Source organism: Barbus barbus (genome assembly GCF_936440315.1).
Source record: "Barbus barbus genome assembly, chromosome: 36".
Lineage (NCBI taxonomy): Eukaryota > Metazoa > Chordata > Actinopteri > Cypriniformes > Cyprinidae > Barbus > Barbus barbus.
The window spans coordinates 11988078-12011659 of NC_136714.1; the positions used below are offsets into that span (position 1 = coordinate 11988078).

General features: G+C 36.9%; 2 protein-coding genes across 2 annotated transcripts; one reads left to right on the forward strand and one right to left on the reverse strand.

Moving 5' to 3' along the window:
• Positions 1-253: 253 nt before the first annotated feature.
• On the forward strand, positions 254-10386 carry LOC306855796 (calpain-1 catalytic subunit-like; the record flags this gene model as incomplete). Its single annotated transcript, XM_079394675.1, has 21 exons — positions 254-505; positions 854-923; positions 1251-1369; positions 3434-3567; positions 3650-3818; positions 4233-4316; positions 4404-4489; positions 4576-4650; positions 6292-6452; positions 6536-6696; positions 7081-7092; positions 7307-7518; positions 8515-8554; positions 8647-8712; positions 8796-8853; positions 9025-9089; positions 9208-9276; positions 9756-9834; positions 9922-10038; positions 10187-10245; positions 10360-10386. 21 exons carry the CDS (start codon positions 254-256, stop codon positions 10384-10386), a joined length of 2115 nt encoding a protein of 704 aa, XP_079250801.1.
• On the reverse strand, positions 10162-22151 carry LOC306855795 (BBSome complex member BBS1-like). Its single transcript, XM_079394674.1, has 17 exons — positions 21991-22151; positions 21613-21689; positions 21490-21524; positions 20429-20701; positions 20271-20317; positions 20127-20165; positions 19520-19592; positions 19298-19429; positions 17549-17655; positions 16932-17052; positions 16683-16841; positions 16482-16551; positions 16225-16383; positions 13211-13344; positions 12990-13124; positions 12782-12868; positions 10162-11789 (listed from the first exon to the last, which is right to left on the reverse strand). The coding sequence occupies exons 1-17, from the start codon at positions 22020-22022 to the stop codon at positions 11703-11705; spliced, it is 1767 nt and encodes a 588-aa protein (XP_079250800.1). The 5' UTR covers positions 22023-22151; the 3' UTR covers positions 10162-11702.
• Positions 22152-23582: the final 1431 nt, after the last annotated feature.

The following is a 23582-nucleotide window of genomic DNA, read 5'->3' on the forward strand; positions in this document are numbered from 1 at the left end:
TATATTTAACCACTAACCATATAAACATAGTGAGAGAAAGGATATTACATTACATCTGCTTCTAAACAGTTAATTTTGGGGGGTATAAATGATCATAATAAATAAATACATAATAATAATAATATGTGACTGATATGATTTTGGGGGGGGGGGGGGGGGGGGGGGTAAAATATTGAAAATGATTTTGACCTAATGTGTGTTGATGCAGCAGTGATCCATATTTTTGGTGGTGTCTCTGACAGTTCTGTACTGGATGGAGCCAATTTGTGCCACAGGGGTCGCTGCTCGTCTGAGGGGCGAATGGGATCGTAATGAGGGATTGGGTCAGAACAATATGGCCCTGAAGTTCTTGGGCCAAGATTTTGAAACCTTGCGTGCCCGCTGCCTTCAGAGTGGATGTCTGTTTGAGGATGAAACATTCCCAGCTCAGCAGACGTCTTTAGGATTCAAGGAGTTGGGCCCTGGCTCTGCAAAAACCAAAGGTGTTCACTGGATGAGGCCCACGGTGAGAACATTGGAATAAACTGAGAGCCTGTATTGCGGGGCACTGTTTCAAACCTAGTAAGAGCAAAAACCTAAGATGTATAAACGTAAAATAAACTAGCATACATAAATTTGCGAAGTATTTTCTTACATATTTACGTTTGCATGTATATTTGCATAATCAGATCAAATTATGAAAATTATGTGATCATTTACTCACCTATAGCGCTCTTTACTTGCAAAATAATGTAACACAGTAAAAAGGTAACACTGGTTGATCAACATCAATTATCGATCAATCTATGAAGCAGTGATGTCCCAGTCATTTCTATGCCCTGTCTGACCCATAGGTCTTCTCTGTGTACCCCAGGAGTTCTGCACTGACCCACACTTTATCGTAGATGGGGCCACACGCACAGATATCTGCCAAGGAGCTCTAGGTAAAACAAGCATTTATCAAAACTGAAGAAAACCAATAAAGAACTCAGAAGCATAGCATGGATGTTTTCCCGCCACAAAATAAGTGTTTTTTTATCTGTTGTGTTATTATTCAGCTTGGTTTTGTTCTATGTTGATTCAGTTTAGTTCAATAACAGTGTGAATATTGCAAAGTTCATTATTTATAATTCAAACTCAGTTCAGCTATAGATGATTATACTGTCATTGATCAGCTCAATTCAGTACAGTATTGATTCAGTTTAGTTCAGTAGTGCAAATTGTTATGTTTAATATTAATAATGCAATAATATTTAATATACTGATTGTAGGTGATTGTTGGCTGCTGGCAGCCATCGCGTGCCTTACCCTCAATGAACCCTTGCTGCATCGGGTAGTGCCTCATGGCCAGAGCTTCCATCAGCAATATGCTGGAATCTTTCACTTCCAGGTACTGAACACTATACACGCAGATTTGTTTCTCACTCTAAATTAATATATAACTTTTATAGTTAATATATAAATGTGTATAAATACATTTATATATTTATGCAGAAATATATATTACAATTAGAATTTTAATCATAGTAATCCTATTACTAGTCACATTACTGAGTGCACCTTTAAATATATGGACAGTTAATTATATTCTGTCACACAAGAAAATATATGTTTTATAAGTATTTAAGTAAATAAATTTAGAACCCATTAGTTAATTTTCTGCCACATTGCCCAAACCCCGGTTTTGTGAAAAATCCCAGACATGTCCTTCCCTTCAGTGCAGCGTGTAAACCAATCTGTTCCACTTCCATTTGATTCTCCATAGCTCAGCAGATCTACATTAAGCCACAGTCCCTAAACGTCAGCCCACCCTGTCTGCTGCAATGACTATATATACAGGCCTCACCCAGAAAATGAAATGGCCACATTTACCTCGCCTCTGCCAAATTCCTCTTCTGTTCTCCAGCCAGGAGTCATTTAGGCTCAGTCATTCAGTGAATGCTTATAATGTTCAGAGCATTAGTGCTGCAGAGAGACTTGGAGTACAGCCAGCAGCACCTAGTATACTAATGTTTACATAGGAAGTGAAATACACTAATTGTTATTGCATATTTAAATATACCAAATATATATGTTGTTATCTTTTTTGTTAAGAAAACCTAATGTTTAATAATATACAGTAGTGTTCAAAGGTTTGGGAATGGTAAGATTTTTAAATGTTTTTGAAAAGTCTCTTATGCTCACCAAGCAAATGTGCATTTATTTGATTAAAAATACAGTACAATGTTAATATTATGAAATATTATTACATTCATATAATTTTAAAATTTTATTTATTCCTGTGATGACAAAGCTAAATTCTGTGTCTTCAGTGTCATACGATCCTTCAGAAATCATTCTAATATGCTGATTTGGTGCTCAATAAACATTTCTTCTTATTATCAGTGTTGAAAACACTTGTGTGCTGCTTAATATTTTTCAGGATTCTTTGATGAACAGTTTTTGAAATAGAACCCTTTTGTAACATTATAAATGTCTTTTGATTGATTTAATGTGTCCTTGCTGAATGAAAGTGATCATTTCTGAAAATGATATTAACCCCAAACCCCTCAGTTGTCCTCAGTGTGAAAAGATGGATCTCAAAATCATACAGTCATTGTTGGAAAGGGTTCAAATACACAATAATTCTGGAAAACTAAATAATTTGTGGAACCTGAAGGATTTTTCTGAAGAACAGCAGGTAGTTGAACTGTTGACAGTTAAACGTTAAACAGTTTAACGCGATTAACTGACAAACAAGGGACTCATGAACAACTGTCACTAAACAAAAAAACACAGATTTGGATCATTCAGGTAAGAACAGTATTAAGAATCAAGGGGGTGTAAACTTTTGAATGGGGTCATTTTTATTAATTCAACTATTTGCTGTTGTGGACTATATGTAAACATCTTTTATGTGAAATATCGTATTCAGGTCAGTACTAAATAAACAATAACATGCATTTTTTTATGATCCCTCTGATTTTGGTAAATAATTAGCATTTTGCAGATTCTGAAAGGGGAACGTAAAATTTTGACCTCAACTGTATATACAGGATATACAAATTTGTTGTTAAAAATGTAATATTAAAAATATTAGGGGCAAGAAAAAATTACTGGATGATTGAAGCCTGATAGTGAACATCTAGGACATTCAATTCAACATAATTTTATGAATATTTACAGTGAATGCCAAAAATATAATACAACCATGCCCCCACTGTGTGCACTGGTGGTTCAGGCTGCATTCATGTTATCTCTGTATTACTGTAATTTCACGTTCCTAACTAGTAAAAACCATTCATGTCAAACTCGTAATTACAAGTTGAAAAACTGCAAAACCTCTAACTGTCATCAATATCAGACATGGATGCATTTCAGAGTAAGAGGATGTCAAATCTTCACAGTTGTCGTCTTTTAATTAGAATAATTGTGATGTGATTGCAGAAAATATGTTTCCTATTGGATTTTCTAGTTTTGGCAGTTCGGGGACTGGGTGGATGTGGTGATTGACGACCGGCTGCCTGTCAGAGATGGGAAACTGCTTTTCGTCCACTCAGCTGAGGGAGCGGAGTTCTGGAGCGCCCTGGTGGAGAAGGCATATGCAAAGTAAGAGGGCTTTCAAAGATAGTCTCCTGACCAGGATGAGTCTGAAGCTTGTGTAATGAGTTTGCTGTTATGAATGTGGCAGGTTGAACGGCTGCTATGAGGCTCTATCTGGAGGCTGCACGTCTGAGGGGTTTGAGGATTTCACCGGTGGAGTGACAGAGATGTATGAGCTGAAAAAATCTCCACCCAACCTCTTCAGCATCATCAGAAGAGCTGTGGAAAGAGGCTCCCTGATGGGCTGCTCCATAGATGTTAGTGCTCAGGAACAACGTGAACTTAGTCAAAAAGTTCTTATAGCTAGAGAAAAATCTTAGTCCATATCAAACTTTTTAAACCCCTACAATAAATGGAATAATATAATACAATCAGTAATAATAATATAATATAATATAATATCCATCACTTCCAAATCACGTATTAGAATTTTTTTTTTATATATAAACATGTAGTAACATACTTTTTTTTATATAATATAAACATATGTATAATATAATACTTTTTTTAATACTTAATAATATAAAGCTTTTTGGTTTAAATGGTGTAATTTCAATATCTACCAGCAGGGTAGACGCAAACCAAACTTATATTATATATATTGTAATATTTGGGTTGATTGATGCTAATATATTCAGAAGTACTAAAGTTTATTTTATATTAACTTTTAGATTACAAGTTTATTCGACATGGAGGCAGTCACCTTTAAAAAACTGGTGAAAGGCCACGCATACTCTATTACTGGAGTGGAAGAGGTGAGTGCTGCATTTTGATTGACAAAAAAACTCAACCAATTACAGAAAACTCATTATTGTTCACATTATTGTACATCTGTTGGCCAGGTGGAGTACAGAGGAAAGTTCACAAAGCTGTTGCGCATCAGAAACCCTTGGGGAGAGGTGGAGTGGACGGGACCCTGGAGTGATGAGTGAGAATTATGTGAAGATGGGGAAAATTATTCTTAAAATAATATCAGATAGCTTTGTTGAATACTATCACCGTCTGTCGATTCAGGTCAAAGGAATGGCGAGAAATTGACCCGTCTGTTAGGTCCCGTCTGCACAACTGCCAAGAGGATGGAGAATTCTGGTACATGTTTCTTGCATTATTCTTTATATATCAGTGTAATTAGTTCCTTATTCACATATTGCTTGTTACTAGTTAAATAGGTGGCAAATTAAGTAGGAATAAATAAATGCTTAATAAATAAATAAATAAGTGCTGGACAACGATTAATCGCATCCAAAATAAAGGTTTTTGTTTATATATGTGTGCGTACTGTGTATATTTATTATAAAGACACACACATACAGTATATATTTTGAAAATATTTACATGTATATTCATATAATTGATTTAATATATAAACAACATTTTTCTTAAATATATACATGCATGTGTGTGTTTATATATACATAATAAATATACACAGTACACACACATATATTATGTATACAAAAACATTTATTTTGGATACGATTAATCGTGATTAATCTTTCCCCCCGCACTAAAATAAATACAATTAAGCTCAGCAAGAACATCCATGGCATGAAAGTTGTGTCATTATATACTCACCCTGTGTGAGTTTATTCTGTGAAACACAAAATAAGGTATTTTGAAGAATTGTTTCAGCTGATAAAATATATTTTATCCATATATTGAAACTCAGTGGGATCCATTGTCCATTACAAGAACAGAAACATTTAGCAGAATACCTTCTGAACTATGCCTTCAGGCTTTAAAGGGGACCTATTATGCAAAATCCACTTTTACATGGTGTTTGGACATAAATGTGTGTTGGCAGTGTGTGAACACAGCCACCCAACAATAATAAAAATCCACCCACTCCTCATTTTTGAATCCCTTTTAAACAAAGTCAGTCTCAATAGGCCTGCCGTTTTGACTCTCACCGGAGTGTGATGTCACATTTCGGCGGGGCGGGCGTTGCTATAGTTTCCGCCCTCAGCTGTTATGCTGTCCTTCATTTTCTCCGCTTTCGAGCAGCTGTAACGTCAACAATGTCTCGCAAGCAATCCCGGTGCTCTTTGTTTGGATGTTAGACTGAACATAAGAGTCTTCATTTTCTCTCAACATCTGAGCTGCTGAGGACGCTGTGGATTAACTTACTTTAATTTTTCAAAGTAATTCGCCTCAGAATCTACCTAAATACATGTATCACTCCAGACTCCTTTGTGAATGTCATGACGTTATAGTGCTTAGCGTTTTAACCGTATTTGTGTGCATACATTAAGATCAGCACTGTGCTTTTGAGATTAGTTCGCGCCATTCGTAGCGCAAGATTCGTTCAGTAGTGTGGTCGTGCGGCTCGGTCCATTGATCCGCGCCAATGACAGGTCAACGCAGCGCAAGCTCTGTAACATCGCACTGTTTCGTCCCACTTTCAGTGCATTTGACTTCCCATATCCACGGCCAAACACCGGTTCTCTCGCTCTCAGTTATGTTGCTTATACCAGCTGTTTATTGCTGTAGATATGTCATTCAGAGAGACGTATACACGATGCCCTCTTCTGGATATGGGGCGAGAATATGCAGCTCATTTGCATTTAAAGCCATACACTCCAAATCAGCTCTATTTTAGACACACCCCAAAAATGAACTTTTCCAGCTGTTATAATAAATGATCTGTGGGGGACACCCAGGACCAATATTACATCTTGTAAAAAGGGGCATAATAGGTGCCCTTTAAATATGAGTATGATTCACCCACAGGATGTCATTCAGTGACCTCATGCGAGAGTTCAGCAGACTAGAGATCTGTAACCTGACGCCGGATGCGCTACAGAGCAGCGAGGCGAAGAAGTGGAACACATCCCTGTATCCTGGTGAATGGAGAAGAGGAAGCACTGCTGGCGGCTGCAGGAATTATCCAGGCACGTTACTTACCAAAGTCTTTAAGATGCTTGTGAGCTGACATGAGAGACTCTCAGATTAAAGTCTATTTCTCTCTACACAGCAACATTTTGGATCAATCCCCAGTTTAAAATAGTCTTGAAGGAACCAGATACTGAGAGTCAAGAAGACTGCACTTTTCTAGTGGCCCTGATGCAGAAGAATCGCAGGAAGTTACGCCGGGAGGGCAAAGACATGGAAACCATTGGATTTGCAGTATATGAGGTAGAAAACTAATTTGATAAGTAATTTAATGGGGTTGAATATATAGATGTTCATCAGAATCAATCAGCTTGGATGTTTTCTACATACCTAGAGTGAATTCTTTTTATGAAATATTTGTATGTATTATAGAGGAGACTGGGGAATGTTGTCACAAATTCTTTATCTCACCGACTATATGGCTTTAAGATATTTTATACAGGCTTTTTTCAATCAATAAACCCAATTTGAGAAATATTTACTAAAAAGTGTGACAACTAGCCCCAGTGTTCCCTATGTTACTGAAAAATAACAAATAATATAGAAAATTACAAAAAAGAAAAACTAAACTATGCATATTTATTATAAATTAGTAATGTTTCTAAACTTTATTTCTGAATCTTACAGGTCCCTGAAGAGGTAAGAGATGTGTGCCAGAGATGTGTGCCAAATGAATCTGATCAGCATTGTTTAACGTCGGTAAACCATTTGTTATCAGTCAGGTTAGTGCCTGAACTGCAGACTGCTTGTTAGTTTAAGGTAGCCTACCACTGAGAGATCCTGCACATGGTCAGTTAGCTGGGAACACATTTACAGTACAGTGTGTAGTGATCTGAATTTCCTCTCCTGTCAGTATCTGGGCCGGGTGGGTGTGCATCTGAAGCGTGATTTTTTCCTCACCCACACGTCCAGCGCTCGTTCTGAGCTCTTCGTCAACCTTCGAGAGGTGAGCACGCGTTTCTGCTTGCCAGCGGGGGAATATATCATCGTCCCCTCCACCTTTGAGCCCCAGAAAGAAGGAGACTTTGTGCTGAGGGTCTTCTCAGAAAAGGCTGCTGACTCTCAGTGAGTGACTATTTGAGAATAAATGTTTGTTTTATTCAAACGGAACATTAATATATATTAAAAATGGTTATTAAATAAATAGGTGGCACTTTGAAGTTGTTTAAAATATGTATATATATATATATATATATATATATATAAACTATTTATAATAGTTAATTAAAATAATTCAAACTTTTGAAGTTGTTTAATATATATATATGTATATAAACTATTTATAATAGTTAATTAAAATAATTCAAACTTTGATTGAATTGGGTTAAGATAATGTTTTTATGGAGCATTAATAAATATTCAAATTTGGTTAGAGTTATGAACAATTGAAGATTTGATTGAATTTGGTTAATATACTATTTATTAAAGGAGCATTAATATTAAAAATGGTTAGAGATAAAAACAATTGAACATTTGTTCAAATTTGGTTAATATAATATTTTACAGAGCATTCATAAATATTCAAAATGATTAGCAATATAAATAAATGAAAGTTGGTTTGAATTTGTTTAATATATTATTTTTTAATGGAGCATTAATAAATATTCCTAATGGTTAGAGATAAACAATTGAAAATTTGATCAAATTTGGTTATTGTAATATTTTAACAGAGCATTAATATTCAAAATATTTAGAAATATGAATAAATAAAATTTTGATTGAATTTGGTTTATATTATATTAAAATAGCACATTAGCCCCCGGTTTCACAGACAAGGCTTAAGCCTAGTCCTAGACTAAAATGTAAGTCTGAGCTGTTTCAAATTAAATAAACTTGCACTGACTGATCTTAAAATATATCAGTGCCTTTGCTTTGTCTCAAGATGCACACCAGTAATGCTTTTTTCTAAGGCACGTTTATAAAAATTACTTAAATGTCCTAATTGAACTATGGCCTAATCCTGGCTTAGTCTAAGCCCTGTCTGTGAAACTGGGCCTAAAAGAGCTGAGAGAAAATAAGAAATAAAATATAAAAATAAAAAATATATTTTTTTCTCTATAGGGAGCTAGATGATGAAATTTCAGCAGATGTACCCGAGGAGGTGAGTTTTCCTGTGAAATTGTTTTAACAGTACTGCACACAGGTGCATCCTGGGATGTTTTGCTGCTAAATAATGTGTTGTTTCTATGGCAGCCTGCGCTCCAGGAGAGCGACATTGACGAGGGCTTCAAGGCACTTTTCGTAAAGCTGGCAGGGCCGGTAAGACATCAGGAAGTGGGAGGATTTCATGGGTTTGCCTTAGTGCCCAATAGCTTGATTGACTCGTTCACTCTGGTCAACAGGAAATGGAAATCAATGTGTCGAAACTCCAGATGATTCTGAACCGGGTTGTTGGCAAACGTGAGTGTGCTTACGGACAAGTAAAGGAAATTTCATTGGTTTCACAATTATGTTCTGTGATAAATGACAACATTCCGCATATGCTGCAAATAAAGTCATATTTAACTTGTAATATTCCCTGAAAGGCACCAACTGATGCTCAAAATGCCCTTATGATTGTTCTTCTTACAGATAAAGATATAAAGACAGACGGATTTGACAAAGAGGCCTGTCGAGGCATGATAAATCTTATGGATGTATCTTTTGAAAACTCCACACTCAAGAATGTTAGCATTTGTGGTCCTTTTTAATTAATATATCATGCTGTGAATAGTATGCTTTAAAATCTTGGTCAAACCTTGACTTGCCATGAAGACAACTGGCACTGGAAAGCTGGGACTGACAGACTTCCATGTGCTCTGGGAGAAGATCAAACGATATCTAGTCAGTGGTAACATTGTATGCTTGCTTTATGGTGTATATGTAAATGTTAGACAAACACTACTGTTCAAAAGTTTGGAGTCGACAATTAATACTTTTATTCAGCAAGGATGCATTAAATTGATCAAAAGTAAAGACATTTGTGTTACAAAACATTTCTATTTTAGTAAATGCTGTTCTTTTGAACAGTTTTCAACACTGTTAATTATAAGAAATGTTTCTTCAGCAGCAAATCAGCATATTAGAATGATTTCTGAAGGATAATGTGACACTGAATGACTGCTGAAAATTCATAATTTGCATTATAAAAATAGAAAACACATTTGAAATTGTAATATTTCACACCATTGCTGTTTTTACAGTTTTTTTTATCAAATAAATGAAGCCATGATGAGTATAAGAAACTCGTTTCATACTGACTCCAAACTTTTGAATGGTAGTACAAACATTAATGTTTTTTTTTTCCTTCACTAAATTGCTAGGCGGTGTTTAGGAAGTTTGACTTGGACAAGTCCGGCACAATGAGCTCTTATGAAATGCGTCTGGCACTAGAATCAGCAGGTATCTGCTCTTTAAATAGCACAACATCAATAATTACTGCGGTATATTATGTTTATGCAGACTTTTTGAATTTATACCTTGTGTAAGGGTTCAAGTTGACCAACAACTTGTTCCAGCTGATAATCCTGCGCTATACAAATCCAGATCTCAACGTGGACTTTGACAGCTTTGTGTCTTGTCTGATCCGCCTGGAGACTATGTTCAGTAAGTGTGCCAAGTAGAAAACACCATCTTTTTATGGTAACTTTTACAGTGTAATTACCAAAACCCGTCAGAAATTCAGTGTAGCATCAAGCCAGTGTTTTGTAAAACAGGATTAGACACGTTAAGAGTTCACTTTTTATTCCAACAGAAACATTTAAAACAATGGACACTGATGAAGATGGATTTGTATCCTTCAGCTTCACACAGGTTGGTCTTAACTGCTCATTAGCCATTAGAAATTTCAATAGCAAATGCTTCCTTGTCTCTCTGTGGTCCAGTAATATATGCTTGCAACATCTTGTTTTCTTCCTTTCTTCTTAGTGGATCACCCTCACTATGTTTACTTAGATGGATGTTCCTCTTCCTCAGTGCTTCCTCTTCTTTACTACATGCCTCCTGTAACCTCTGTAGTATTCATGAAGTGGGTAAATGACTGGCAATAAGGAATTCATACTATCAGATATAAGACATGATGAATGCAGTTTTCATTCAGTATGAAAGGAAAGCAAATAAATGCAGTCTTGATGAGCATGGGACTTTTTTCAAAACACTAAAAAAAATCCTTCTGACCCCAAACTTTTGAATTGTAACGTATACAAAATTTACATGCATGCAAACAGTATTTTGACAAAAAAAAGTATCTGAGCCTAAGAAAAGTTAAATGTTCGTCACTGTTGTGTAGAAATGTACTGTGAAATAGAGAAAGAATGAACTAAGCCCCGCCCCTCTTGGTTATAAATGCTCAGCTTTTTTCTCGTAAAGAAAGGGTGGTGATGGCGCAGTGGATAAGACACATGCCTTTGGTGTGAGAGACCCGGGTTCGAATCCACTGTGAGACACCAATGTGTCCCTGAGCAAGACACTTAACCCCTAGTTGCTCCAGAGGCGTGCGACCTCTGACATATATAGCAATTGTAAGTCGCTTTGGATAAAAACGTCAGCTAAATGAATAAATGTAAATGTAAAGATTTGGAAAATTTATATTACCTGTAAACCCAGATAATTTTAAACAATTTTATCTAAACACTTCCATAGACATACAGAAGAGAAGAGCAAACACTTAGGCCTATCTGATAATATGGTAAAGTTGCTAAGGCAGGATAGTCAGTATTGAGACTCTGTGCTGAAATCATCTCATGTGACCTTTCACCCTTGTGCCTTGTTTACTTTCATGTGTGTGCTTTAAAAGTAGCGAATAATCTTTTTATTACCACATTGCCTTGAACAGACTGATTATGCAATGATTCTCAATATATATTAAAATAAAGCCTCACAATTGCACTATAAAGTGTGTGATCATTACATCAAGAATAAATATGCTTTTACATAGAAATATACATGACTACCACAAGTAAACATTAGGAACGTCTCTTACATCCAAACTATATGACCTATGGAGCGCTAGGCCTCGCAGCTGTCAATCAAACGCTCCAGTCACTAGCCATTAAAAGGTACAGAGGTATTACCTGTGAGGACACGCCTCCCTCAGTCCTGATCTAAGCTACAGGAAGCACCGGCTCTATGGCCAGTGCAAGCTTCTCTTAACTCCTGTGATGGAAAGCTCTCCGTTCCAGGCAGCTCTGTGGAGAAGCCTGACTGCTGCTAGGAGCACAGCAAGAGTTGAAGACGCCTGTGAAGCTCAGCTAGACGTTTCTGATTCACTCTCAGTTCAGTGCAAGTCCTTCACTCACAGGCATGTTGATGTGGGCGGTGAGGAGAGGAGCACTCTTTCCTTCCCTCAGCACAAACACCTGAAATCAGACGCGTAACAGCTACTTGATTTCCAGCAGAGAGCTTGTTGTACAGAAATCAACATTTGTGACCCTGGACCACAAAACCAGTCTTAAGTGTCAAATTTTCGAAATTGAGATTTATATCTCATCTGAAAGCTGAATAAATAAGCTTTCCATTGATGTATGGTTTGTTATCTGACAATATTTGGCTGAGATACAACTATTTGAATATCTGAAAATCGCCTTTAAAGTTGTCCAAATGAAGTTCTTAGCAATGCATATTACTAATCAAAAATGAAGTTTAAAAAAATTTACTAAATATCTTCATGGAACATGATCTTTACTTAATATCTTAATGATTTTTGGCATAAAAGAAATCTCGATAATTTTGACCCATGCAATGTATTTTGGGCTATTGCTACAAATATACCCCAGCGACTGGTTTTGTGGTCCAGGGTCACATTTATGGTTTGCATCACGGCACTGTGCAAGGGTTTTATTATCTAAGATAATATTTACCATACATATTTATATATTTTCCATAGTGTATAATTAAATATATTTTAAAGGTTTATGTTTTCGGAGTGTCTATTTACACTAAGTGCAAATAGCCCATCTTGTTGGCAAAGGCTATTTACACTAACTCCGCCCACTAATGTGTGATTGGGTTAGTGATGGAGATGGTTCTTTAAAGAACCTTTGACTGAATGGTTCTCTGTGGAAGCAAAAATAGTTATTCTATGGCATCGCTGTGAAGCACCTTTTAAGCACCTTTATTTTTAAGAGTGTATGTGTGGGAGTGTCTAGTTTAAGTGTCTAGTTATCATTCTGTAAATAAAAATGGTTCATTCTATTTTGTCTAAACATTTTGGGACAATTTTGGTATATTGTGATCTGCTGTGTGCATATAATTCATCTGAGTTTTCTATTTGCTTGTTTTTCATAGTACACATACTAGCTATTCTGAATAGAAATGCTGCATGGATGTTCTTAATGGATGAGAGTCTCACTTTGATGATGTCAGAGATGCCTTTGTCACTCAAGCACTCCACAAAAGTGTCAATGGGGTAATTCAGCCCTGGAACCAGTAGGGGGATCTAAAGACAAAACAATTCACTGTTACCAGTAAAGTATTTTCTCAACTTCAATAACTACACACAACAAATCTGCTTATACAGAGAAGGAATAATGCTCATTAAACTGCTCAGCTGAGGTCACCTTGAAAAAGGCCATCCTCATGCTGTACAAATTTTCATCGTACAGAAAACTGATGGCTAGGTTCATGACCGGACGGCACGCTGCAGTGTTCTGGATGTTCAGCGTGAGCTTGAAGGATGGGCCCAACCCTTGAACCTTTGCAGAAACAGGAGGCAGAAGTTGAGATGGGTATCGGCCTTCTGGTGTCATCTTGTTAGCACATTCAGAGTTGCTCAACTCACCACAGCATTCATCTTGAGCGGCTCGGTCAGACTCGCCGACATGGGCGTGAGGCTGGACTCCAGAGCTTTGACATAGGCCCGTGCTGCAGCGAGACGCAGCCTGCTCAGGTCCATCTGAAAAGCTCGGTGCATGGCTGCATAGAAAAAGAACAACAACAGTCTCATTAACTTTCAGCTTTTGGCTGCATTTGCTTGATTGGCTCAATGACTCTCTCTTCTCTCCACCTGTAGCTGGTGTGTGGTGAGCGCACTGGCGCCATTGTACTGTGGCTGCCATCGCATCATCCACACTGGTGATGGTTGAGGAGAGACCAACCCACATGATTGTAAAACGCTTTGGGTGTACAGCAATACACAATAATAGCGCTATATAAATGCATCATTTATTTGATGAAAAATATAGTAAAATAGCAATATTGTAAAATATTACAATTTAAATAAATTTCTATTTGAATATATTTTAAAATGTCATTTATTCCTGTGATGACAAAGCTAAATTTTCAGCAGCCATTGATCCAGTTTCAGTGTGACATGATCCTTCCAAAATAATTCTAATATGGTGATTTGGGGTTCAAGAAACATTATTCATTCTTATTATTATCAATGTTGAAATCAGTTTTTGCTGCTCAATATTTTTGTTGATACCATAATACACTACTATTCAAATTTTGGTGCAAGAAAGATACATTAGCTATTTGCTATTGTTTAGTTGCAGATCCCTTGCGCACAATCACAGCAGTGAGTCTGTGACCCATAGACATCACCAGACTCTTGGTCTCATCCTTTGAAATGCTTTTCCCAGCCTTTAATGCAGCCAATTCCAATTGTTGCTTGTTTTGGGGAGTTTCTGCCTTTACTCTCCTCTTCAGCTGGTGAAATTCATGTTCAATCGGATTTAAATCTGGAGATTGACTTGGGCAATCTAAGACTTTCCATTTCTTTGCCCTTATAAATTCCTTGACTGAACTGGCAGAGTGTTTTGGGTCATTGTCCTGATGCAATATGAAGCACTTCCCAATGAATCTGGTGGCATTTTCTTGAATATTGGTAGGCAAGATGGTTTTGTACCCTTCCAAATTCATTCTGCTACTGTCATCATACATTAAGTCATCAGTAAAGTTGAGAGGGCCTGTTCCAGAGGAAGCCCATGCCATGACACCACCTCCACCATGCTTTACAGATGAGGCTGTATGCTTGGGATCATTGCAGTTCCCTTTTTTTCTCCACATTTTTGCTTTCACATCACTTAGATAAAGGTTCATCTTTGTCTCATCGGTCCATAAACACAGTTCCAAAACTCTTCTGGCTCACCTTTGTGCTTTTTTGCAATCTTTCCTTTCTATTTTTGGTGCTGGTCAGAGGTTTGCATCTTGCTGTGTAGCAGCTGTAATTCTGTGTCAAAGTCTCCTGAGGACAGTAGATTGTCAGAGCATCACCCCAGCTTTCTGGAAGTTGTTGGTGATTTTTCAGACACGTCTTTTAGGATTCATTTTCACAGCTTTTATGATTTGTCTGTCATCAACTAGTGTTGTTTTCTCAGCTGATCAGGTTGTTGTTGGTTACTGGTGTCGCTGGTGGTTTCCAAACTCTTGATTTCTCCATGCCCTTTGTTTTTGCTAAAGCTCTAACTGACTTCCTCTTTTCTTTTAGCATCCAAATTGCTTGCTTTTCTCTCAAAGTCAGCTCCCTCATCTTCATCCTGGTTTGTGTGTGTCATCATCGAATGCAAGATTCAGAATGCAGAAGTAATGGATATAACTCATACGACACATTCACTGCTTTTAATATCTGAAGAATTAATGCAACAGGACACAGCTGATCACTTAGAAAGACCTGTGAGGCAACTGTTCCAATACTTATGTTCACATCAGATAGAGGGATGAAACTCTAAAAGTGCTGAACTTCTTAGCTGGTAAACATCTATGTGTTGAATCACCCAATAATAAAATGTGACATTCTGTAGTTTTGTCTCATATTTATCTTTTAATCATATTTGTAAACGTCTTGACTCCACAGCCAACAGAGCAATTGTGTCTTTACTGTTCCAATACTTTGGAGGGCACTGTATAATATATATATATATATATATATATATATATATATATATAATAGAGAGAGAGAGAGAGAGAGAGAGAGAGAGAGAGAGAGAATTTATCTATTTTTATTCATCAGAGAATCCTGACTTTTGTGGTATCTACAAAAATAACAAGAAAAAACATGTTTTCAACGTTGATAATAAGAAACCCTATTAATAACTGAGTACCAATAACCAATAATAAATGAGCATCAAATAAGTATATTAGAGATTATATGATTTGTGAAGGATCAAGTTACACTGAAGACTTTTGTGGTTCCCTCAAAAATAATAAACAAGCAGAATTTATTTTTATTCATCAGGGAATCCTGACTTTTGTGGTTTCCACAAAAACAAGAAAAAAACATGTTTTCAACGTTGATAATAAGAAACCCTATTAATAACGGAGTACCAGTAACCAATAATAAATGAGCATCAAATAAGCATATTACAGATATGATTTCTGAAGGATCAAGTCACACTGAAGACTGAAGTAATGGCTGTTCAAAATTCACAGGAATAAATTACATTTCAAATATATTAAAACAGAAAACCGATTTTAAATTATAGTAATATTTTACAATATTTCTGTTTTTACTGCATTTTATTTAATAAATGCAGCTTTGGTGAACATAAGAGACTTCTGTTAAAAACATTTAAAAAATCATATTCCTAACTTCTGACCGGTAGTGTATATACCGTAATATGTGACATGTAAAATTGTTCGGCTAAAATATAGAGAGGCGGCTTTAATAAGAACTTTTCTATGGTTTACTTTCTCACCTAAAAACACGACACCCTGAACAACATACCAACTTCAGTTACCCAGTTTTCAAAATTTAATTACCAATACTGTATTTTACTATTTCGGTTTTTGGGTAAACGAAAACCTTCAACTTAGGTGTTTTGTGAACCAAATTTATTTTGGTGCATCACTAACCAACTGCATTTTCACGCTCTCTCAAGGTCTGGTCCACGTACAACTTGGTCTTCTTGGGCACATTCAGACGAATGCTCTGGGCTATTGGAGGTCCAGTGGCCGAGTCTCTGTCATCAAACACAGCCGTCCTCTTGAGAATCTTTACAATCAAACCTCCTCCTGGATCACACAGTTTAAGTGTGACATTTGAAATGCTTTATGTTCAGCATTATAGTTGCCCTGAACTGCTTTATCTACCACATAACATGCTTTACTACCTTTGGTGGTCATTATGAGCGTGCCGTCTTCCCGTCCATAACGTCCGAAACAAATGCTTGTCACTACATCCTGTAAGACATAAATGAAAGTCTATGATGATGGTTACGAGAACATCCTGGCTGTAAAATCAGCGTTGCAGGAACTTCAACTCAGATATGATTCTGAATGTCACTGGGTTTTGAATTCAAGATGGTTCTTACTGGTGTCTTGATGGTGCTGACGAGATTTTTGTCTCGGTATATGTGTACTTCACAGTTAGCCAAACCCACCAGCACAGCCTGGAATCCTCGTGTGGGAAGATCCATCAGCGCCATGGTGGTAACGGGGGCTGGCAAATAAGCGGTCCACAGCTTTTTCCCCTACAAGAGATTTCATATGATGATTAGAATTCAATATCATTTCTGCAGGCATTTTTGTTAGTGTGACAGATATGGATTCAATTATCATACCTTTTGAGTGTAACCGTGCAGTGTCTCATGAGTACATCCTACAACTACATTCTTTCCCATCCTCACCAGTCCCACTGGGTGAGAGGATAGCTCAATGCAGTACTTGGGCTTCGGGGAATCCCTTGAACACCATAAGAATTGAAAAATGAGAAAATTGGCCTTTTTTAGCATGCTATCACAAATTAAGGGGCATTTTTCTTTCCATTGACTTCCATTTATATGCATGCGAGTGCTGGATACGGGAAATGCAAGCTTACGCAAAAACGTTTCGCATTTCACTGCATTCCAAAGTTCAATAGATTGTTAAGTCACAGAGTAACCTTTTAGCTGAATTAAAAGAATGCAAGCAATTAAGCTGCAGGTTTTCAGAAAAGTGGAGTATGTCGTATATTTTTACATGCTACAGATCATGACGTCATGCCACAACCATTGCAATATCCGAAGAAATTTCGCATGCTCAAAGTGCGTCCATAAAGACCTGTTTTTATGCACATTATATTTACATTTTGCTGATTATATGCACACATATGCGTTCTCAACTCAAGCACGTTGAGTTTTGAAAAGCCTTGTTTGTCCTATTTAAAAATATTTAAATAAGTTGCACTTCACTCAGTTACCTGCGTAGTACGTAGATGTTGCCGTTGCGACATGCCACAGTGATACGGAACTCCACATCAAACTGACCCGTCACATCCATTAGGGTAGGTGTACTGGGAAGTGACATCTGAAAACAGTTCATTCTTTTGAGGAAATCAGCTTACTTTAGAACTAAATGTGAAGTCACTAATTTTCTGATGATACTTCAGAGGAATAAAGCCAAATGCTAATAAAAGAATATACAATGAGGGAAAAACTTATTTGATCCTCTGCTGATTTTGTACGTTTGCCCACTGACAAAGAAATGATCGGTTTATAATTTTAAAGGTAGGTTTATTTGAACAGTGAGAGACAGAATAACAACAAAAAAATCCAGAAAAACGCATTTAAAACAAGTTATAAATTGATTTAAATTTTAATGAGTCAAACAAGTATTTGATCCCCTATCAATCAGCAAGATTTCTGGCCCCCAGGTGTCTTTTATACAGGTAAGGAGCTGAGATTAGGAGCACTCTCTTAAAGGGAGCGCTCCTAATCTCAGTTTGTTACCTGTATAAAAGACATCTGTCCACAGAAGCAATCAATCAATCAGATTCCAAACTCTCCACCATGGCTAAGACCAAAGAGCTGTCCAAGGATGTCAGGGACAAGATTGTAGACCTACACAAGGCTGGAATGGGCTACAAGACCATCGCCAAGTAGCTTAGTGAGAAGGTGACAACAATTGGTGCGAATATTCGCAAATGGAAGAAACACAAAATAACTGTCAATCTCCCTCGGTCTGGGGCTCCATGCAAGATCACCTCTTGGAGTTTCAATGATCATGAGAACGGTGAGGAATCAGCCCAGAACTACACAGGAGAATCTTGTCAATGATCTCAAGGCAGCTGGGACCATAGTCACCAAGAAAACAATTGGTAACACACCACGCTGTGAAGGACTGAAATCCTGCAGTGCCCACAAGGTCCCCCTGCTCAAGAAAGCACATGTACATGCCCGTCTGAAGTTTGCCAAGGATTCAGAGGAGAACTGGGTGAAAGTGTTGTGGTCAGAGGAGACCAAAATCCAGCTCTTTGGCATCAACTCAACTCACCGTGTTTGGAGGTGGAGGAATGCTGCCTATGACCCCAAGAACACCATCCCCACTGTCAAACATGGAGGTGGACAGGACAACCTCTAAGGGGACAGGACAACTGCACCGCATCACAGGGACGCTGGACGTGGATGGGTTTTCCAGCATGACAATGACCCAAAACACAGCCAAGGCAACAAAGAAGTGGCTCAAGAAGAAGCACATTAAGGTCCTGGAGTGGCCTAGCCAGTCTCCAGACCTTAATCCCATAGAAAATCTGTGGAGGGAGCTGAAGGTTTGAATTGCAAAACGTCAGCCTCGAAACCTTAATGACTTGGGAGAGGATCTTCAAAGAGGAGTGGGACAAAATCCCTCCTGAGATGTGTGCAAACCTGGTGGCCAACTGCAAGAAACGTCTGACCTCTGTGATTGCCAACAAGGGTTTTGCCAAGTACTAAGTCATGTTTTGCGAAGGGGTCAAATACTTATTGCAAATCAATTTATAACTTTTTTGAAATGCGTTTTTCTGGATTTTTTGTTGTTGTTATTCTGTCTCTCACTGTTCAAATAAACCTACCATTAAAATTATAGACTGATCATTTCGCTGTCAGTGGGCAAATGTACAAAATCAGCAAGGGAACAAACCATTTTTCCCTCACTGTAGTGTGTAACAAGCAAATATAAAGCAGGTGCTGACCTTGTAGAGGATGGTAAAGGCCTCTGGATCTAATATGTAAACATCACCGTTCTCTGTGCCAATCACCAAGCAGCTAACTGCATGCTCATCTGCCATGTTCTTTTTCAACATCCCTATACAGGTAATGACCGTCTGAGACAAACAAAGAGACAAAAGCCCTGTTAATGCATCTGTTTTTGTTTGACTATGTGTGAGTGATTGCGTATATGTAGATATTGGCACCTGTCTACGTATAGGTTGTTCTTTATGAAGAAGAATGAAGTTCTCCATTTCCTGTGGCTCAAGCATGAGGAACCTGAATAATTTACACAAGAAATGCAATGAATCGTCAGGTAAAAACATTACGATGATATAATTTCCACTTATATGTTTTTTTCTGGATGTTAGTTGTTGTTTTTGTATTTTTACTTCCATTATGATATTAGGACAGTTGTATCACCTTGACATTTTTTACTTTACTGCTTTACTTTACTACTTGACTTTCTTCTGTGGAACCTAAATGTTTTTTTTTTTTTTTAAGAATATTATTGTTTTTTTATCCATAAAATGGGCGGATAATGTGTTCTTTTGTTTTCCACAGAAGAACTAAATTCACAAACATTTAAAATGACATGAGAGTGAGCACATGATGAAAATGTTCATTTTCTTTTGAATTATCCCTTTAAATATATTTACCCCAACAAAAATAATATTATCAATATTTAAAGTTTGTTCAAAAAGCCCAGGCAACTGGGAACAGTTACTGTTCCAACTAGTTCCATAGAGGTATATAAATCCTATAGTTAAAATAATAATACACTGATAAAGTTAAGAGAGGAAGAGGTTTTACCGTAGTGATCTGACAGAGAGTGGAATTTCAGCTTTGTCCCTGTTCAAGAGGAATCAATAAAGTGTTGTAACTGTAAAATCCACATGCATTGTTTCATGCTGTTACCTTTAGAGCCCAAATACAGTACATACAGTACATACACACCTTAAACCTTCTAACATCTCTTTAAGCGTCATTAGATCAATCATGTCCTAAGCGGCAAAAAACAATGAGTAAAATGAAACCACAGTGAAGAGCCTCACATATGACATAATGCATAGAGCTGAATGTAGATACAGGGTATAAGATGAAGAACAGCTCACCTCCTTGGCCTGACTCCAGACATCCTGCTCCAGAGGATTCACCTCCAGACTAGGCAGCGTGAACTTGAAGTAGGGCCTCAGGTTCTTGTAGACGTAGATGAAGGGACCGGAGGCCACAGCGATGGCTGGCGTTCGTGGCTCGTGCAGGTCCATGAGAAAGGAGACCAGGCCAGTGGGCAGGTCCAGCAGGGTGCTTTCACTCAAAAGACCAGTGCCACGGTACACCTTTAGCTTCATGTTACACACTCCTGTGCCAAGATCACCCACCACCAGCTGGTACACACACAGACATGACACTTACAATGACTCTTTATTGCAAGTCTACTTTTAACGATGGTTTATTGACATTGCATAAAAAGATCACACCAAAAGCAGACTCTAGATTACTGAAAATACTTGAAAAGTAACATTTTAAAAGAATATAATTACTGAATACATGTATTGTTTTCAGGACCTTAAAAAATGTTACATTTAAAAATATATTTCTAATATTGTCTATGAAATATGGTTAAACTGTTGAATGTACTGACAAGCATTTAAGGTAACTACAATATACTTCTGTGTAATTTCTATTGAAACCTGTATGTCATGCATTTAAACACATTTGTAATAATAATGAAGCAGCATTTTAATACAAAATTAAAACCTTAAATAGTTTGTATTTATTGTATTATTTTAGATTTAATGTATACTTCATTAACATTATCTGCAAGTAACTTTTATGAATTTAAATATTTTCTAAATAAACTAATATTAAAATAAATAAAAAACTATTATTATGTTGCAATCAAGTATTTTACATGTGCTTTATGATAGTCAACACATCTAAATTTGTTAGGAAATAGTACTGGAAAGGTCACTTTAAAAATGTAGGTTACAGATCATAAGTTACCCTATTTAAATCTAATAGTGTAACTGTTTCAATTACTTTATTAAAGTAATGTAACTGATTACTTTTACAAATGTTTTCAACTGTTAAACATTTTGAAACGTTTAAAGCAGACAGGTTTAACCTCACAGCAGTATACTCAACACTTCTCAAAATCCTTCACACATCTCACCTTATTCTCACCATCTCCATGCAAATCTGAAAGAGCTGTGGAAAATAACAGGAAGTATGAGATTGTAGTAGAGAAATTGATGGAAACCGCAGACACGTGCAAGTTCATGCAACAGTGACTCACCGATGCAAGAAGAAAAGGTGTATAAATTGGCGACTGGGTCATAGTGAGCATCAAGCCATTTGGAGCTGGCTACTGAACTACAAAAGCACAGGAAAAACTTACTATAAACAGACCATATTAAAAAATCATCGTTGCATATGAATTCATTTCTATACACTGGTTTTGAATACTCTTTTGTATTACCGTGCCGCCATATTTGGTCAAATAAGAGTCAGAACATAAGCTCTACTGCTATTATAAAAGGATTAACTTATTAATTATTACATTGTAAGGAAATTCTATGCTAATGCTATATCAATATGCTAACGCCAATCGTTATTTACCGCGATATTTAAAAAAAAAAAAAAAAGCCTCATAAATCAGCATATAACTACTCACGTGTCTTTCAGCTCCTGGGAAACAGAGGACATGACGGATTTGTTATTTGATATCTGATATCAAATGCTCTTCATTAATGATTTTAGGCTATGATAATCAATTTGCGTGAACTGTCTGCTGTAATCCTCATAGGCTTTCCTCGTTCCTATGGCAACCACTCCAGCGGGAGAGCTTAAGTGCGCTACATCGAAACGCTTCCGCCAGGAATAGTTCATCTTAACGAATAGTTCCGAATGTAAGGGATCCGTGTTTTTACGTTTTAATGTATTTTTTAAAATAACATTTTATTTTCTTCGGGAATCATTCTAATTTGCAGTTGTTTTGCCTCAAAGATTGGTCAAATTATATTTTATTCAGCATTTAAAGTGTTATGTTTCTTGAACTTTCTATTCGTCGAAGAATTCTAAAAAAAACAAACAAACAAAACACGTTTTCCACATTAAGCAGCAAAAAAACTGTTTTCAACTCTGACAATAATAAGAACTATTATTAGCTAAGCTTATAACTGAACACCAATAATAATAGAAGAATAGAGTGGTGGAACTATGATGTCACTTTGTAAGCGAAAACCCGGAAGCGAGTTAGCATTTAGCACTTCCGGTTCCATCATCCCAGAGTCAATGGGTTTTTTGAATGGGATTTTGGTTAAATCTCTTAAATAAGGTCCGTGGTTCACACAGGCTCAAGATAATTTCACGTTTTATTCTACGACATAAAACACACCAGTTACACCCCACTCGTGATTTTTTAAAGCTGCTACGTTTCTTTAAAAAGACGGTTGCTAACAAGTTGCTAAATGGGACTACAGGCGCTGTCGGAGACATTCAACGTCATCACGCCGAACAGGAACTCATTCTAACCCGCTTTTACAGTCTCATGCTCTTTTGGATTAAAATTCATCCAGAGTAAATAATTATCATGGAAAATGTTTCTAAATATAAGTTTAAAAGTGGTCGGAAACATGGTGGTGGTGACGTTGAAGGAGAGCGACCGTGGTGCTGTAGTTCGTTTATAGCCTAATGTTAGCTTTTTAGTTCTGGCGCTTGTATTTAGGCTTCAAAATTCATAAAATTTGTATTAATTTGTAAAGATTATCTCGATGGTCAAAACGTGTAAGTTTCATGAACTATGATTGAACACAGAGCTTATTTTTTGCGATTATCCAAAAGTCTATGGGGAAATCCTATTGGGTTTTTGTCGAGGGAACCAGTTTCATGCTAACAGCCGATCCGCCTACAGAGTGACGTCATAGTTCCCCCACTCTATTAAGCACAGAATGATTTCTGAAGGATCACGTGACACTGAAGACTGATGTAATGATGCTGAAAATTCAGATTTGCATTGTAATAATATTTCACAATATTACTGTTTTACTGTATTCTTTGATCAAATAAGAACTAAAGACACTACTTTTAAAAAAACACCACAAAAAAACGATATTTTTGCATGTTTGCATTATAACCATATTATTATTGTATAATAGGCTACACACAAAACAATTAAATCAAATGAAATTAAGTTGCAAGCTTTATTTTGTACCCCACTCATGAAAAGTGCTGTTTATGGTTATATTGAATATGTTAACCACATTT

What these genes read in the sequence shown, in the direction of transcription:
- LOC306855795 (XM_079394674.1), bottom strand. Translation starts at nt 22,022, where the DNA reads ATGTCCTCTGTTTCCCAGGAGCTGAAAGACAC. An exon ending in AGAGCGTGAAAATGCAGTTG is followed by an intron (nt 13,345 to 16,224) that starts GTTAGTGATGCA and finishes TTTTCTATGCAG; the next exon opens with CCATGCACCGAGCTTTTCAG. An exon ending in TGAGGATGGCCTTTTTCAAG is followed by an intron (nt 12,869 to 12,989) that starts GTGACCTCAGCT and finishes TTTTGTCTTTAG; the next exon opens with ATCCCCCTACTGGTTCCAGG.